Below are 18,653 nucleotides of genomic sequence, written 5' to 3' on the forward strand. Positions count from 1 at the left end.
GCTAGGAAAAGAGACTTCCCTGAAAGAAGTGACAGATACCACAGGCATAAATCAGGGCTCTGAGCTACTGGCAAATTTTGCTAAGATCTTAGGTTTTAGATTCAAGAACAGACTGACACGCACTGCTGTCTCCTGCCCTCCCCCTCTACAACCATTTCTTCTGAACTTATGCATTCTAGCAACATTTTCAAGTCCCTTATCTGCAACAGATCAGTCACTTCACTTACCAGCTCCTTTTGGATGGCAAGAATTCTGTGGCGAGCAGCTTCACAGTTTGCTCTCTTTCCTGTGATAACAATCGTCTCCGAGTTGCTGTTCTCTGCTGGGAGATCGATTTTGGTGTTGCTTTCTTCACGGATCTGCCACAAAAAAAAATAATAAATCATTTCAGAGGTGTCCCACATCAGAAGAAAGCACTTGGAGGTTACATTCCACATCATCAACAAACAGGAGAGAACAGCAAGCGGGATTTAGCAGCAGGCAGTTATCATACTGAGCACCAGAGACAGGAAAGTTATATCACCTTCTTGATGTTGGCACCTCCTTTCCCTATGATGTTCTTGTGGAATTGCTTGAAGATGGGGACAGAAATTGAAAAGCTGTTTTCAACCTAAGGGAGAAAGGAACATTATGCTGTCACAGCAAGCCTCATACCAGGAACTTGAAAAATGTGAACTTTGTCAATAGGCTTAGACCCACGGAAGTTCTCTACACAAGAACTGCAAGAATAAGCAAAACGAAGAGTTGTGGTGAACAGTGTTAAATCCGGTTGGAGGCTGGTCACTAGTGGAGTTCCCCAGGGCTCAGTACTGGGCCTAGTTCTCATTAATATCTTTATCGATGATCTGGATGAGGAGATCGAGTGCACCCGCAGTCAGTTTGCAGATGACACCAAGCTAGGTGCGTGTGTCGATCTGCTCGAGGGTAGGAAGGCTCTGCAGGAGGATCTGGATAGGCTGCACCGATGGGCTGAGGTCAACTGCATGAAGTTCAACAAGGCCAAGTGCCGGGTCCTGCACCTGGGGCACAACAACCCCAAGCAGAGCTACAGGCTGGGAGATGAGTGGTTGGAAAGCTGCCTGGCGGACCTGGGAGTGTTGGTTGATAGTCGGCTGAATATGAGCCAGCAGTGTGCTCAGGTGGCCAAGAAGGCCAACGGCATCCTGGCTTGTATCAGAAACAGTGTGGCCAGCAGGGCTAGGGAGGTGATCGTCCCCCTGTACTCAGCTCTGGTGAGGCCGCACCTCGAGTACTGTGTTCAGTTTTGGGCCCCTTGCTACAAGAAGGACATGGAGGTGCTTGAGCGGGTGCAGAGAAGGGCGACAAAGCTGGTGAGGGGCCTGGAGAACAAGTCCTATGAGGAGCGGCTGAGGGAGCTGGGCTTGTTCAGCCTGGAAAAAAGGAGGCTCAGGGGAGACCTTATCGCTCTCTACAGGTACCTCAAAGGAGGCTGTAGCAAGGTGGGGGTTGGCCTGTTCTCCCACGTGCCTGGTGACAGGACGAGGGGGAATGGGCTTAAGTTGCGCCAGGGGAGGTTTAGGTTGGATATTAGGAAGAACTTCTTTACTGAGAGGATTATTAGGCATTGGAACAGGCTGCCCAGGGAAGTGGTGGAGTCACCATCCCTGGAAGTCTTTAAAAGACGTTTGGATGTAGAGCTCAGTGATATGGTTTAGTGGAGGACTTGCTAGTGTTAGGTCAGAGGTTGGACTAGATGATCTTGGTGGTCTCTTCCTACCTAGATGATTCTGTGAAGTGCCTTCAAATACAGCCTTTAAACAACAGGCATTACCCTCCTGCCTGTATCTAGCCAGAAATTTGTCCAGAACTCCATCATAAAGGGTTTTTAGTCCCAACCAAGTACAGTGACAGTAGACCTGTACTTTTTTTGCTGGGCTACCCAGGTGTGTAGGAGAGAACAGACAGAACTCCCTCTTACCAGGTCTGCCACCATCTTTTGCATGTACTTGGTGCACTTCTCCACCTCGTTCTTGGGCCCTCTAAGTTGGACGATGTCGCTCTTGTGCGCTGGATCCGGGAAGTTGATGATAACCTGCAAGGGGTAATTATTGATAGCAAACTCAAACAAACGCAGGAACTGCTATGTCAGACACATGCAAAGATCAGGGAAATCCTATACATTCTTTGTCCCATTCAGAAAAGGGTAGCCACGTTAGCAAGCCTCTGGCAGAGACAAGTATCTTCTTATTTGTATTAGAGAGTTGCTACATTTATGATTTCAGCAACAAGACAAGTACACAAGTAGGAAACATCCCCTCTGGACTCCTCATCTCCTTGTAAGCCTCACCTCTGGGAATTTCTCCCGGATTTCCCGGATCCGCTCGCCCTTCTGCCCAATGATGGTCCGGTGGAATTTCTGCTCAATGATTAGGTCCTTGGTGCGTTCATTTTCCTGATGGTAATACAGATTACAGTTGAGTGTTCAGCAGGAGAGCCATATACTTTTATTTACCAGCTTGCTGCCTGACAGTTTACCTGTCAGCAGTGTCCCTTTTTTCTCCTCTAGAGAGTATTCACTCTACATTGACAGAGAAGGAGTATGCAAGGGAATAGAAAAGCACATCTGTGAGCAGCAACTTGCACTTCAGATCATCAGATCCAAGTGCTCAGTGGGCAAAGGGCACACATTTGCACCAGACGTTATGTTATGAACGTAACAGCCCCAAACCCTGTGGCCTCCCAAGCATCACATCTTGCTCACCATACGGGAAGCGAGTTCCAGCAGCTCTTTTTTGGCCTGTTGGACCCCCTGTGGGTCTCCTTCAATTCTGATCAGGTTGCTCTTCTCATTGTCCGGTGGAATGCGTACAGACACCTTGTAGAGGTCCTTAATCCTGTTAACTTCAAGGCAAGGATGGTGGTGACACAGCCTGCTAGGCCAAGACTTGCAACAAGGCATCTTGATTATCAATGCTTAGAAGCTGTTTCAAAAGTAAATTTCTGAAAAGAGGCCACTGGGGTGGGGTTGAAACAGAGGGAAGTGCCTCTTCACTCTGGAGTTCTACAAGAGCAGATCTGTGCCACACAAGAACTGCACAAGCAAATGCTGTGGCATTGAGAGAGCAAAATGCTCGCTTGCTAGAGTGAGGAATCTCTTTCCTCTGCAGACAGCGCCACGTTTACATTAGATGGTGATCATTCATTTCTCATCCTGAATTCTTTAATGGGGAGAAACTCATTGGTATATTTCCACCACCCCCTATCAGCTGCTAAAGTGTAATTCACAGAGTAACTTGGAAAAAAGTTAAATTTAATTCTCCAACCAAGATAAAATTTCCTCCAGAACCTAGCAAAGTCATCCCACCACTGTTCAATCTGTCAAGATGCTTTCATACATTAAAACCATCCCAAGCACTTACTGCTTATTTATCTCTTTGTGTCTATTTATCTCCTTATGCCATTACCACCCTAGAAGAGCAGATGAAACGTGATGGGGACACCACGCTAAATGAACTACAGAGCCCCTGACACTACCTGCTGAACCTGGAGAGTCCGAGCATGGCAAAGATTAGAAAGGCACACCACTTACTGTTAGCTCCATTCTTGCCAATGAGGTGTCGGTGGAATTTGTGGTCAACGTTGATTTCTGCATAATCCATCCGGTTGATCTGCAAAGAATTGTACAGGGCTAGGTAGGATAGGCCAACCGTTCTCCCCTCTTGTACCCTAAGCAACTGCCTGATGCCAGCATTGGCACTGACTCTCCAGTAGTCAGCTATAAGCACTCCTCCTCCTGCTCCGAAGTGGAAAGGAAACTTCTCTGTTTTGAGCTGCGAGCAGCATGCTTGTGAAACACTTAAAAGAACTTACACACCTCCCTAGTTGCAACTGAACGACAACTCTTCCTTCTCTGCATCAAAAGATTTAAGACCTGCTGCTGATTTTCTAAGAATGCCACAGCTGAGTTTTGCAACCAAGTGCTTTGTTCGTCTGCTACACAACTTGCCTCCTGCAAGTTCTGTTAAGCATGGCAGGATAGGGACGTGATACAGACATGATACCTAACTCATCATCTCTGCCCCTTCTTAGGTACTGGAACTAGTAACACCAACTTACCAGATCCTTGACCATGACTTCAATCTGTTCCTGAGCCACATTCACATCTTCTGTAGGTCCTTCCAAAGTGATTTTATCCTCTCCTTCTGTGAATTCGATGTGAACCTTGAGGCGAAGCAATCAATTCAGTAACGATTTTCCAAGATGCAAGACACATCAATGCTGTTAGTCAGGCCTACAACACCTCTGCCACTAAGAGACATTTTCCCTCCCACAAAGCACACCCATTGTTCTGCTTTCAGAAGAACTTACAATTTTGGCCATGTGATAGTGTCTAGAGCCTAGGGCTTTGGCGCTGTCCTTACTATCTGCAAAGGCTTTGAAGAAGTTACTTGCCTAACCTTTCTCTAGGTACTAACTCACAGTGAGAAGCCTAGTTTAATTCAGCATTTCCAGGTATGTTACTGTATCAACTAATACCACATAAAGCTTCCTTTGGAGGGCTCAAGCCAGAAGAGTAACTTATGATGAGTAGTGCTTGCAGCAGTAAAAGAGAGGCTCCCTTTAATATTAAAATCTGTGTCATTTCCTCCCTTGTTTCACCCACACCAGAATACATTCTTCTCTTCTACAAATAGTGATCTGGACTAAACCACATTCTACAGCTGAGGCATACCTTTGGCATCTGCTGAGTTATTTTGGCCAGGTTTTGTCCTTTCTTTCCAATAATGAAACGATGAAGCCAAGAGGGGGCAGAGACCGAGGAGACGGTAAAACTGTTGGCCTGAAAGACAGAAAATCAGAGCAGCTGTTTGATGGACAGACTGGAAGAGATCCTTCACAAAAATTCAGGTCCGATTTTTATGTTGCACCCTCAGTGCTGACTTAATGTAAGCAGCATCTCTAACAGCCCAACCAAGACCATTCCCACTCTGCCTGTCAGCGCTCCCAAATACGTCTTTATGCGACTTTCTGAGAAGGCCTGGTCCATCCCGCCAGTACCTTTGCATAGACTTCAGTCAACGCCTGCCCAAGCTTTTCGGGCTCGCCTCGCAGTATCACCGTCTCCGAGCTGCTGTCAGTGGGTGGGATCTCGACAGAGACTCCAGTTTTCTCCAAGATCTCCTGCAGGGAATTCCCCTTGGGGCCGATGACATACTTGTGCTGGGACTTCTTCACCTCCACGGCAATGGTAGTAGTCTTCTTTTTCTGTGGGGGCAGAGGCACTGGGGCATCAATCACAGGGGGACGGGGAAGGACAAGAGTGAAAGGAAGAGGCAACAGATGCAGTGAAACTCTGCACCCAGGAAAGAGCAAAGCAAAGGCGAGCGCACTGGTTCTGCAGTACCCCAGCACCCTTTGGGCCCTTGCCCACAGCAGGCTTTGTGCTCACAGGTTCACAGTTGACTAGTGCTCTGTGGCAAACTCCCTGGGACACTGCATGGAGGAGACCACAGGCACACACACACACACAGAGACTTGCACGCACACACAGTCTTGCACAACAGGGCTTAAACACCTAGCTGTCCCCAGGCAATACTGTAACGCAACGCCATGTAGGCTATTTGGCTATAAGCTGATTATCTCTGCTGAAATCCAGACTGGCATGGATACAGACCTAACCATGAGGAAAAACAGCTCGACAACCCACAAGAAGGATATTCACAATGATGCTGGCTGTGGAAAATAAACTGGAGTGAAATTCACTCTTCAGCAACTTGTACTTATGTAACAACTTTGATGATGTGAGGTGGCCACCACCGGAGACTTCACACTTCGCTCCTTAGTAGCACCTGTGTGAACAAGAGCCAGGGGAGCTCTTTGTGGTCTGCTGATTCCCCCCATGACACAGAAAAGCGGGATGCCTGTCACCTCCCTGGTAGCATCAGCCCAAGTCCCACTCTGCTGAGTAAGGAAATGGTAAGACCCAGGGCTGCAAGGGCTGCGGAGCCAAAGCTGACACGAGGAGGATGTGATGGAGAGATGCACAAGAAGAACAAGAAGGGAAGAGGGACTACGAACAGGTGGGGGGAAGTTGGGGATCTTCTAGAGACCATCCATACCTTCTCCTCATAGATCTTCTTAACACGAGCGACAGCCTGGGCCAACTGCTCCTTTTCTCCGGTGAAGACTATCTCTGTCTTGTTGACACTGGGTGGAGGAATGTTGATGCGTGTCCCTGTGTCCTGCATGAGTTCGCTCACCAGCTTGTTGTAAGGGCCAGCGATGAAGGGGTGGTACACCTTCTCCACATCCAGCCGCTCCACAGCGCGCTTATCCTACAGGAGCCCAGAACAGACCTCTGTGGGAACTGCCCTCCATAATACAGGCTCTGCCAGACACCAGTACAAGCTACGTTCCCAGTGCCACCCTACCTGACACTCGGGCCCAGGCACCCTTTCCAGCCTGCAAGCTTGTAGATCTCCATCCATCCCTTTCAATCTACAAATCCTGCTGTTGCTACAGACGTTTTTATGATATTCACTTCTCTAACATCTTGCCTTATCCCATCTGGTACCTTATTACGGTCCATTTCAAATATGAACCAAACTTACTGGAATTCAGAGATGGTCAGAACGGAGAACCAGAAGTTGCAGAACCCAACAGAGGTGCTCATACAGCCAGCAGCACAGTACACATCTCTGTTCAGACTCATACTAGCCACTGAGCGTGGCCAGAGTGGCTACAAATATCTAATATTCAGTGGAGAAGCAAAATGGCACTCTAGCTAATACCACGAGTAAGATTACAGCACTGAGGTACCTGCTCAGCAGAGATAAGCAGGATCTCATGTCGGGCTTTCTCAATCCCTTCTTTAGTGCCGGTGATCTTGATCTGGTTGCTGGGGTCATCCGGGCGGGGGATCTGGATTTTAGTTGCAGTTTTGAGCTCCAGGTCCTGCAGCTTCTCGCCGTTCTTTCCAATGACAAAGCGGTGGTGCTCCTTGGGGATGGCAACTGTTGCTGAAGCCTGAAAACACAGGAACCAAGCATCTGTGAGAATCCTTGCCTACAGCAGTAGATCCACAGAAGCAGAGCCAAGGAAAGCAAGTTAGATGCTGCTCAGCAGTACCACTGAGGAGCAAACACTATGTCTTCCCAGCACGTTCTTGTCTAAGGACTGATACTGCACAGTTGATCTACAATACCTGTACACAAGGAGTCTAAATCCCACCTTTCATTCAAAACCCTTCAGTTTCTACAGAAGCTTACTCAGAGTTTGCAAAGGCCTTCAGGCACAGATGAGGAGGTGCCTGTCTTTCAGCATAAGAAGCAGAAGCAGTACCAGACAACAACTGAGACGATGGCTCAAGGGTGACGTTTATCTGAACTGCGACTGCTGCTAAAGCTACAGAGAACAAGACACACGGTTTGACTCCTAGGAAACAGAAATTCAACACCAGAAACCTATCTGAGCAGGCAGACAGCTATGAGATGCTTACTGCTGCTCACTGGTGTCTCCAATCTAACACTGCTCCCAGGACTACCTGTAGAAGAACTCTTGCAGAAAAGGGGTCCCAAGAGATGCCCTCGATTTACCTTCAAAGGGCTGTTTTATAATAGTGATTTCTGATTTCTTCCTTCTCACTGAGTTTTTATCAACATGCTAGCTTATGATTGCTACCATGCTCTCAATACCTGTAAATATGTAACTACTAACAGCAATTAGGCACTTAAAATTCAACCTACACTGGAAAAAAAAAATAAAAAGATCATTTGGTCTTCAACTGTGTGTCCCTATAATGAAGCCAGCCAAACCTAGGAGAGCTGGGAATACAGACACACCTTTGTCTGGGGCCAGGGCAGTAGGAGGTACGTTCGGGGACAGTTGGTCGTGTATTTCAGCACAACCTGAATTAGTTTTTGAAATGTACTTTATTTAGGGTTTGTCTCTTTCTTTTCCCTCCGGTAGGGTATGACACATGAGTTGAATAGCAGTGAAGCAAAGGGCAGCATTAACTACTGCATTAACCACCTGTGACATTACACTTTGATGCACACTACAAGACCTGGCTGTGATACAGCTTAACAAGAACTACCACCCTAGCTATGAACTCAAGAAGCTGAAGGTTACGAATCAAAACCTAAAGGACTGAAAGGAGAAGCAATTGAAACAACGGGGCTGCGACTCCTTACCACTGTGGCTTTAGTTACTCAGTGCAGAACCCTGATCTGAAGCTTTCAGCTTCTGGCAGGACTTCTCTCTTCTCTACCTGTCATTCTCCTATCTCACCACGTTCTCCTCTGAAGGACTACAGAGAAGGTACAGTCCCATTCTCCCATGCTGCTAGCTTCGTGTGAAGGGCCTGCTCCCCCTCCAGCACCTCAGCATAAAGTCAGTGCCTGCAATTCAAGTGTTCCGAGATTGCAGACTCCACCCTCCATGCAACAGCATGGCCTGTAATTAGCTTTGAACCCTATTTTAAGCCTCATCTCCATTCCAAAATTGCCAATTGTATGCTTTGAAAATATACAGCAAAGCTAAATTACTCATCTAATAACACCTCTTTGCCTTATAAGCACACACGCCCAGGGGTCTCAAAACATTTGTGAGTCTTGGGGAAGAGCAAAGATGAAGTGTGAAACAGTTAGATGCCCTCACCTGAGTCTGCAGCCGAGCGACAATCTCCTTCCGAGCCTTCATGACTGCTTCCAACTTGCCAGAGACCATGATGGAAAGGCCTTGGTCCTTTGCGAGAGACAGCTCCAGGTGAGCTCCTGTCTTCTGCATGATGTCGAGGCAGATCTTGGCCTGCTCGCCTTCTCCAAACTGATTCATGTCCTTGTATTTCCTCTCCTCCAGTGGCACATGAAACACCTGCTCAGCCACAGGACAGATGGGCACAGCAAGCAGTCAGTACGCTTCGGATTGCCAGTGCCTCCCTCCATAGCCGTACTGGACTTCACTGACATAAAAAATTCCCAGGTTTGTGCAACCCATCAGCCCTTCCAGTGGAGACACCAGCTGCAAGCAGGGAAAGTGCAAGAGCACTTCAGCTGGCAGACTGTCCCACACCAGGGGTTTTCCTAAAGTATGTCAGGCAGGCAGGAGCGCTAAGCTGTGGTGGGAATATTTTAACACATTAGTGCTCGTTGCTTGAATTCTGCAATCCTCCCTTCAGGCCTGCTCTGGTAGCTATTTGTGCAACAGGGACTGAGAGCTTTCTCTGAACAGTTTTCCAACACATCCTTCCCCCCTCAGAGTGGTCTTAGGTCTCAGCTGGAGTCCTCCTCGCAGCCTGGGAGAACGTACAGCAAAGAGCCTGCCAATCTGACACACGAAGGAGTTCACACTCTGGGGAAAGCCAGCTTCACTTCACCTGATTTTTGGAGGAAGGCTGGACCGAGGGGGAATAGGGCACCTGCTCCCACCAACCTGAGTGATGACAGAAGCCTTTATCGGTCGGATTTTGCTCCAGGGCCCAGCGGGTTCCTGGGCAGCTTCCAAACATGGTGCTTTCTCAGGGAGCGGAGGGAAGGCTTCCTTGTAGGTTGGAGGATCATTCTCTTCTTCAGAGTTTAAAGCTGTAACTGAGGTGAAATAAACAGGGTGAAGAGATGCTCTCCGGGCAGAAATGCCCCTGTTCATCATAGGGGGTGCAAGTGTGTTCAGGCACTACTATGAACGGAGAGCAAGGGACGTGTGCACTACTATTAATGCTATTACAGTTGTGTTTGTGGAACAGCCAACTCTGGAGCACAACTGACCTCACTACAGTACAGACCACAGCAGATGCCATGACCTATCAGCCTTGTCTGAGCAGACACTTTGGGTGCAGAAAGTGAATGTTGCAAGTGAATGGTGGCAGCAAACAGCACACTTCTGCAACCTTTAGCTCCTGTAAAGAGGAGCTAATGGAGGAATAACAAGGTGAGCAGGAAGAACTGAAAGGAACGGAGCAAGGCTGCAAGTCTGAGGGGGATAAGACAAAGGTACACCAGAAGGAAGGCAGAGAGAAGCACTATAGTTAGAAGCAGACTGCAGGGAAAGCCTGGATGGGGACCTTATGCTCCGCTCAGTTGTGCGCTGGGCTGTGCCAAGTGGGCCAGCTGGCAGCTGGAGGATGGGTGCAGAAATGCACCAGTGAGCCAGTCAGCAGTTACACTGACGTCCCCCCCAAAACCTGGATGGGCAAAGGAAGAAAAGGACCGAGTCCAGCACACTGATGCCCAGTGCCCCACTGTTGCACGTATGCTGTTCCCACGGCTGACAGAATTGCCTGTCAGAGCTCTGTGGAGACCTGAGGCTTGCCTCCTCCTGGCTCTGCCCCATGCAGCATCACCTCTGTGCTGCCGTTGGTGGAAGGCCAGAACATGTGGTGAGCCACCAAACTAGGAATGAAGAATGCAATTTCTGCACACTTGTGGTGAACTGGATGCCTGGAGTGAGCTTGGTAACAGCAAGGAACCCCGTTTGTGTTTAAAGGCACATGATGGAAACTCAGCTCTTTTCTCACCTTTCACCTGCTGCTGAGCCAGGCCGCTGCGGTGTTCAGCGAAGCTCTCCTGGGTCAAAACTGCCACGGAGCTCATTGTCGACTTCCCACCCACACACAATCCGGGTATGCCACTGGAAGAGACGGAGGAGGCAGCACTATTACCAACACCATTTGAGACGCACAAAAATTACTCCACCAAGACAAAGCACGTGTTGCTAAATGCTCTTCTGGTCAGCCAGACGCTACAAGGCACCTGCAGTGCCCATCACAGCTGCCCAGTTCTCTTACTGGACCAGAGGGGAGCTCACAGCACAGCAGACACCAAAACCAGAGCTCCTCGTTAAGAAGAGAGAGGATGTGCAACCTAAGAAGGTCACTGGAAAGGGGGACAACAGAAGTTGTTAAAGGATACTCTAATTAAATCTATCCATTATTAAAGGCGTGCAGTTTTTAAAAGAGTATCCGAAGGTCTGGATAGTCAGTCCAAGACCACTGCTTAATCCTGCAGAGAAAATGAAAAGGGCTCAGGATTCTAGCTCTTCCTAAAGATGACTTATTTAAGTGTCTGAACTGCTGCTGATTTAGGGATACACTCAGAAAGCCACTCTGATAAGCATGCTTAGCAACAGCAAGATCTTTGGCACTCCCAAAATAGGAACTTACCAGCTAAATGGTCAGTAGCCAGAGAGTCCGTCCTGTAAGCTGCCCGTTTGTCAGCCTGCCAGCTTTTGCTTTATAGAAAAAGAAAAGAAAAATATTTATGTGGCTGCTCCAAGACAACAGGAAAACACAACACCCCCATTACTGTAAGAGAGCGCTGACTGTACTGTGTTTCAAGCTTACATCCTATCCAAAATATTCTCATATCGAGCCACATCTCACCATACTTTACCTGTCAAATTTTACTGGAGCTACAGACAATGCTGCTGCCTGCTTAAACCTCTCAACAGGAAGCCTGGGGTAGCTGCTCTTCAATCAGATTGGCTACAAGAGCAGCCATCCAGCAGCAGGCAAAAACACAGTCAATTAGTAACAAATGTGCAAGACAGACACGAAATTTCAGGGTTGCAAGCAAGCATCGACATCTAGTCAGAGGAGACTAACAACCTGAAAACCTGCCAACAGCTCTGCCATCAGTCAGAAGTTAGGAATGTAGTTTAGTGGAGCTTTGGTGAATCAACATCCACGGCCTCGCAAACTGAGGCAAACGCTCAGGGCTATCCACACATAGCTACTGGCCAGTCCACCTCTTCATTTTTTATTGTAATAAGATGATACACCAGGCACTGAACTCTGTCTTCAGGCCTAACTCTGTCTGTCGGAAGGAAAAACCCACACTAATTTACGCGGATTACTTTAAAGGCACCCACAAGATGGGACCAGGAAAAAAAGACGCTGTTGGTGGGAGCTTTATATCCCCTGCATCTGGATCCGCAGCTCTGTTAAAGAAGTGCTCAGGAATATAAAGACGTAGAAGCCAGGACGCTGCACACTGTCAGATGGACGGAAGTTCACCCCCACACCCTCCAACTGCTTACGTGTGGCTCTTGCTGGGTTTGCAGTCTCCTAAACCCCAGTGCCTCTGACTGCTCACGGCACTGCAGGTCCCTCCCTGGTGCAAACCCTGCGCTGCTGCTGCTTCTGAAGGGAGCTCTGGCACTTTTCGGTACGCTGACGGTTCCCATTTCTGGCCTCCCAACACATCAGAAAAGCTGCCCAAAACCACAGAGCGTGTGATGTGGCATCTCACATCATCTACATGCTGACACTGTCAGGGGACGTAAGAGAGGCAGGAGGGAAGGAGAGGAAAGAGCAAGGAGAGCAGCAATGCAACCAGGCCATTCAAACCAGATCTGCACTTCAAGGAAGGCCACACAGGGTATTTCCACCTATTGCACTGCCTCCTGCTATCAAAGCAATGGAGCTAATGTTACAATTAATTCCCTAACGACCTGTTCCTGCGAGGTGACAGCTACCAGCCAGCCACAGCGCCTGAAGCACAGCTTCCACAGCACGCAGAGCCTCTGCACGGCTGGTACGTGGGTACAGGTGGCTGGTCAGCCTGGTCACCTGCTCTCAGAGAAAAGCTCGGCTTCTCCCTGCTGGCCATGCTCACACCAGGGACTACACCAGTGTGTCGACGGAGCTGCCACAGAACCGAGGGAAGTGGCACTGCACCCGCTGCAGGTTATTTGGGCAAGGCCTTCAAGCAGCCGTAGGCTCCTCCAGCCCACCACGCCGCTATCAAGGTGCCACCACCTCACAGCAAGCTGCAAGCAGGGCCGAGGGCAGGAGCCAGAAGCACCCTGTACATCACAAGCAGCTGTTGAGGTCTGGCTGGAGCCTCGCTCGTGGCATGGATGCGCTTAAAGCTCTGTCTCCTGGGGAAGTACCACCTGGTTCTGCTCCTCAGAGGAGGGTAAGGATGAGAAGTCAGTGAAACTACACCCGATACAGTGCTCGCCCGAGAGCCGTAACCTCCAGGCACAGCTGTTGGTTTCACTGTGTCCACGCCAGCTGCAGAGATCTTCCTTGCAGTCAACACCTCAGAGAAGAGCTAGATATTCACTGAGAAAACTAAGGGCAGTATTTACCCACATGAATTTCTGCTTCGTCACCCATGTAGCGAGCTAAGAACAAATGTTATTCATCTCCAGTAACCCCAAACATCTGGTATACTGTAGGCCTCAGGGATTCATCCCTGGCCAAAATTGGAGGCGGCCATCAGAATGGTATTTTAAACATAACGCGAGCAGCAGCAGCTCAGGCGCTGCCTTCGGAGCCCACACCTCCTCGCCTTCCCACTGCAGGTTTTGAAACTAAGATTACGGCTACGTCACGGCAGCGTGCAGCTGACTGGGTCAACAGGTTTTGGGCCGCCTGCTTCGCGCACCGTCCGTGGCGCTGCCTTTGTGCGCCCGAAGAAGTTTCAGAAGTTTACAGCGCGCTGAAACGAGGAGAACAAAATCATCCTGAAAATAGCCTCTAGCAAGGGCCAGACCTAACCACACGGGAAATATTTGTAGGGGGTGGAAAAAAAAAAAAAAAAAAAAAAAGCCAAGTCTTGGGTTACGCCGCCAATCCGACGGGTCCTCGTGGGCAGTCATGGCGAGCTGGGCGGTAGCGCAGAGACGGGAACTGAACCTGGGGGTGACTGCGCCCGGCCAACAGCAGCGGGGCTGAGCTGCTCGGGGTGAGTTCTGAGCCTGTGGTTGGTGTCACCGGGAGCTGGTTGGTGTCACCGGGAGCTGGCTGCGGTCCCCATGTGTCCGGCCGGGCCGGCTGCTGCGTGGCAGGATGGAGCCCTGAGCGCGGCTTCCTGCCGCAGCCACCGTGGGCACGGCCAGGCCTTCCCGGGCACGGCCGGGCTCGGGGCCGGGCGTTACGGAGCGGCCGCCCCCGGGCTCGCCCCGTGCCCCCGCCGCCAGCCCCGCGCCCCGCGCCCCGTCCTCAGGGCCGGGGGAAGCGGCGGAGGCCGGGGCCGGGCGGGCGGCGCCGCCAGCGCCACCTCAGCACTGCCGGCACCGGGGGCGGGGCGGAGCCCTTAAAGGGACAGGGCCGGGGCCGCTGTCACGGACAGGGGGGGACACGGGGATTTGGGGGGGGGCGGCACCGGCCCGAAGCGCTGGGTGGGAGCGGGGCGGCCCCGCAGCCCCCGCGAGGGGTGGCGGAAGGGGAGAAGGAGAGAAACGGGGAGAGAAATGGGTACGTGAGGAGCCGGAGCCGAGCGGGAGGGGAGGGGAGGCGAGGCGCTGGCTCAGCCCCGGGGCCGTTCACCCCGCGCCGTTTCGCAAGGGCTGACCCCGGCCCCAGCCTCCCCCCCCGTGCCCCAGCCCGGAGCCCCCCGCTCCCCCCTTTCACCCCCCCCCCTAAAACTCCCCCCTCACCCACCCCGCGCTCAGCTCAGCCCAGCCCGGCCCCGAGCCCTCTCCCCCGGCTCCCCAGCCCCGACTCACTCCGGCCGGTGCCCGCTCGCCCGCTCTGCTGAAGGACCGGGAGCGCTCGGGGGGGAGAGCGGCGGGCGGGCTCGGCCGGGCCTATATAGGGCGGGCCGCTGCCAATCCCCGCGCCGCACGTCAGCGGGACTTGCCCCCTTCCCGCCCGGCCGAACCGCGGCCTGGCCGGGGGCTGCCAGCACGCACCGGGGGCAGGGCGGCTGCCGCGCTCCCCGTACCCTGTAAGGGGTCGGGGCTCGGCCCCAAAGCGTCGTGACCCCCCGTGTGCCCCCTGTGGGGTTGGGGGAGAGAAGGCGCAGCTCGGTACCGGGAGCCGAGAGCCGCCGCTGCCACGTCACGGGGCCCTGGCAGCCGGCTCAGTGCAGCTCCCGGAGGGCCCCGAGGTGCTGGGGGGTCCCTGGGGGTCCCAGCCCCGGCCCTAAATCGGCTGTGCCCAATTAACTGCGCGCAGCTGGGCACGGCAAAGCCCAGGAGGCAGCACGATGCTGAGCCCCCGAGCTCCTCCTCGTTACCTGGCCCTGTCTGTGTGGGGACGGGCTGCTCGTAGCTATGGGTACTGGAGGTCCTCTAGGGACGCAGGGCATCCTGCAACCAGCAACATTATGGAGCTGTGAGTTTTTGTCACAGCTCCCTCTCCAGCCTGTTTAAAAGGGAATATCCTTCCATATCTCTGTGACTCTTCCTTTATTTGCAGCTGCAAGTGGCAGGAGGGTACTGCAAGGCCGAGGGCAGCTCGCCACGTGCCTCCCTGCTGCCGCAGGACAGCTGCCCCGGGCTGCTCTCCACACAGGACTGAGACATCCCATGGGGTAAAGAGTTGGGGATGAGACCCCACCTTTCCTCCCGCATCCACCAAGTGTCCTGTGCATGGATGAACCCACATTCAAAGGATGCTGCAAGGCCCATTTTGACTCGATGCCCCTTCCACCACCATCCCACCGTGCCCAGTGAGGGACTCGGCACAGACAGGGCGAGGTCTACAGAGGCTGCTCAGCACCTCCTGGGCTACGTGCCCACAACTGGCAACTCACCTCCAAGTGCTGGGTTTGGTAGCTGAGGGGAGGGAAGACAGAAAAAGGTACCCAACACCTTGACAAACACCAACCTGCCCCCCTGCTCCTAGCGTGCTTCAGCAGCACTAAAACAGACCCTGGTTTCTCCACCTGCAAGAAGGAAGCCTCCTAGAAAAGAACACCAACGTGTGACAGCAAGGCTGAAGGCTTGGGCAATCCACAGTTTCCACAGCTTATCAAATTGGCAGCTCATATCACCAGTCAGAGGGAGGACACAAAAAATGGACTGGTGGAAATATGAAACTCAAACAGAGATAAACTTAACACTGACGAACATGGGTTCCAAAAACAAGCCCCAAACACGTCCGGTGTGAAAGCCAAGGCTGAGGAACTAAGCAGCTTTCCATAGTGACTCCAGGACTCTTTGGGAAGGGAGGAGGAAACTTTCAGCTCCTTAAACCACTGGAGCGAAGACTACAACAAGGTTGGGCTTTGCTGGCACATGCACCCTCAGCTGAGCTGGGATTTCGCAAAGAATTTCTCCCAGCCTGTTCTTATATTTTGTTGTTATCCCTTTTTCCTTCCAGAAACTGCCAGCCTTATTTGGAAAGCAACCAAAGCATGCTCCAAAGTGCGCGCTGTGACTTTATTTCCTGTTAAATATAACTCCAGATTTCTAGAACTGTACAAATAAGCACCCTTTTCATACCCTGGGTGCTCATCCCACACACACACAAGTCACAGAACACCACAAAAGAACTTCCCCTGGGAATATCCACTTTGGCACATCCCTCACCAGCGGCATGACAGAAGACAGGCTGGGGGGAGAATGGGATAAGGAAGCAATTTGAATATTAAAAACAATAACAAAACATGGTGGAAGAGGATTCAGGACACAGGGCACTCGTATGCCAGAGAGCACTTCGGGTCTCAGCCAAAGAAAGCAAGATCTGCTGCTCAGCTCTGAAGCTATCCCTATGGCCTCCCCCTTTCCAATGGGATGGTTTTTTATTTCTACAGGAGAACTCTGAAGAGAAGGGTCAAGTTATATAGATCCATCATGAGAATGAGGAGAAATCATCATAAAATACTGACTGAAAGTGAGTTCACATTATGTGTCTCTCAGTGGCTTTCAGACCAGATTTATTTGCCACAAGGAAGGAAAATGCCAGAGGCGTTCAAGTCGGGCACCTCTTTTCCTCAGTCATACACCATTACCAGTCAGCAAGGATTCTGTGGGCCAAATTCTGCCCTAATTCTGTACCTAAGGCAACCTCACCATCTTCAGAGGCCCACTGTAAATACCCAAGTAGAAAATAAAAGTCTACCTGAGCCCATACGCTAATCCCAACTCCACTGTGACTGAGGGAGAGGGGTGGAAGGCACAGAGCGACTGCATGTGTTTGTCTCACGTAACCCAGGTGGTATAAATAAGGGGTCCCAGGGGAGCACGACATCATTTGCCTCTCTTGGTAAATCCATCTTGTTTATAGAGGGCGATCCTCTCCCTGCACACAGGGGCTGAGCAGCCACTGAAGGAAGGTGACTAACCTCAGCAGGCCGCTCAGGCCAAAATGGTTGTTAATGACTTATTTATTTCCTGGGCACTCTGACAATAAAATTATGCAACCATCAGCTAGCAAACAATATATATGCTGCCTCTCCTAAACGATCACAGGGCGCTCTATAAAATGGGGACAAGCAAAATAGATTATTCTGGGAGAAGAAGAGGAGCAACTCAGTGCTATAGGCAGGGTTCCAGTATGAACGAGTACCTTCAACACCCTCTGACCACAGCGAGAGAAAAAGCTTGGAGTTCAGGGGGAGGCACGCATCTCTTACACTGGAATACCGTGGGGCAACTGGATGTGGTGGTTAACATTGACAAACCATCAGGAGACTTGAGCTCCACTGTTCGTTTTGGTACCGCTCTGCTGTGGTGAAATTCTCCCAATCGCCCTGGCTGTACACACCCAGGGGTCTTGATTTACTCTGTGGAGTTAGTATTTCGTTCCACGCTGTTCAGAGCGCTGTGATCCTTGGATACCGGGTGCTATGACAAAACAAATGCCATTTCAGAGATGAGGAAGAAAGTCAATGGACAGTTTAATAAAATCAATCCAAATCCACGCAAAAGGTCAGAGGCAGTTCTTCCACAGAGACTGGGAGAGAAATCTGGGAATTTAACAGAGAAGTAATACACTCAGACCAAGAATGACTGAGGTGGATTTCCTACCTGTGCTTCAGAGGCAGTTAGAGCAAATCTAGTCATTGAAAAGTTTGTCAGAGTAGAGGCAAACTTCAGGTCTTCTGCCTTGGAGATCCAGAAAGTGGTTTAAACACGAGGGACAAAGTGAAAGGAAGCATCTTCCTGTGCTGCCTTACAGCTTTACAGTAAAGCAAAACAAAACACTGACTTGACTCAAAGACTGGGAAGCGAGTTGGAAACCAAGTTCCCTGACAGGCAGCCTGGACAGGGTGGTGGAACAGGAAGAAGTCACAGAAATTCAGAGCTTCAAAATTCAGCTGGAGGTCTGGGGCCCTGGTGTATAGCCCAGCCTCCTGCTCTCAGCAGGGCCACACCGGGGTGATGAGGGCTCCAAAGCTGCACAAATGTCCTGGGCAAACTGCTTATGCTGAACACGAAGCATGTTATTACCTGAACATGATTTTTCATTTAAAAAATTACCACTGCGTGCTCATCTGACACAGGTGCCTTCAGACGGCTGCTGCGGCACTGCTGGTCCCTGCTCAACCTGCACCGAAGAGAAATCTGCCACTGGTAATTAGCTGAGAGCTACTTCCCAAGGCCTGTTTGAACACTTGTGGTTAAGTATCACAGCGAGCCAACGAGCGCGGATTGCAGAGATGCTGCAGAACAAAGCACGCGCTATTTTCTGTCTGCTCTTCAAAAGGAAACTTTCACTTCACCCTCCTTCAGCTACCAGGTTGGACTTCTTTTGTTTACCTTCTCAGAGTCCCTCGCTCCCTCTCCCCGACAATTGTAATATAAAATGAACACGTGGCATTTTTTTTTTTTTTTTTAAGAGACGTTGCCAGAAGCTCTCATGCACTACGTATCACGTAGCTTGGAAAAGCAAGGCACTTGCAAGGCCTGAACTCCCCCCCCTCCCCATTTTTTTGCAGTACTCATCACCTAATTAGACAACGTGAAGTTGCCAGTGTCCCTTCGCTTAGAGGTGCCAGTGGTTTCCCTGCTCTGCTCCC

General features: G+C 50.9%; 1 protein-coding gene across 2 annotated transcripts in view; it reads right to left on the reverse strand.

Moving 5' to 3' along the window:
• The window catches only part of HDLBP (high density lipoprotein binding protein), a 37,257-nt gene that overhangs the window by 11,379 nt on the left and 7,225 nt on the right, over window positions 1-18,653 (reverse strand). The window contains exons 1-16 of one of the 2 annotated variants that reach the window (XM_082767650.1): window positions 14,413-14,486; window positions 11,120-11,187; window positions 10,475-10,587; window positions 9,394-9,548; window positions 8,620-8,835; window positions 6,781-6,987; window positions 6,081-6,296; window positions 5,020-5,226; window positions 4,694-4,801; window positions 4,078-4,182; window positions 3,551-3,629; window positions 2,723-2,862; window positions 2,309-2,413; window positions 1,940-2,053; window positions 524-610; window positions 228-359 (exon numbers count right to left, since the gene is read on the reverse strand). In XM_082767650.1, coding sequence (XP_082623776.1) covers window positions 228-359; window positions 524-610; window positions 1,940-2,053; window positions 2,309-2,413; window positions 2,723-2,862; window positions 3,551-3,629; window positions 4,078-4,182; window positions 4,694-4,801; window positions 5,020-5,226; window positions 6,081-6,296; window positions 6,781-6,987; window positions 8,620-8,835; window positions 9,394-9,548; window positions 10,475-10,550 — 1,947 coding nt within the window. In that variant the 5' untranslated portion in view covers window positions 10,551-10,587; window positions 11,120-11,187; window positions 14,413-14,486. Of the gene's footprint in view, window positions 1-227; window positions 360-523; window positions 611-1,939; window positions 2,054-2,308; window positions 2,414-2,722; window positions 2,863-3,550; window positions 3,630-4,077; window positions 4,183-4,693; window positions 4,802-5,019; window positions 5,227-6,080; window positions 6,297-6,780; window positions 6,988-8,619; window positions 8,836-9,393; window positions 9,549-10,474; window positions 10,588-11,119; window positions 11,188-14,412; window positions 14,487-18,653 lie in introns of those variants that run through there. The other variant, XM_082767649.1, reaches the window with a different exon arrangement.

This window comes from Aythya marila (assembly GCF_965140915.1).
Source record: "Aythya marila genome assembly, chromosome: 9".
Classification (NCBI taxonomy): Eukaryota; Metazoa; Chordata; class Aves; order Anseriformes; family Anatidae; genus Aythya; species Aythya marila.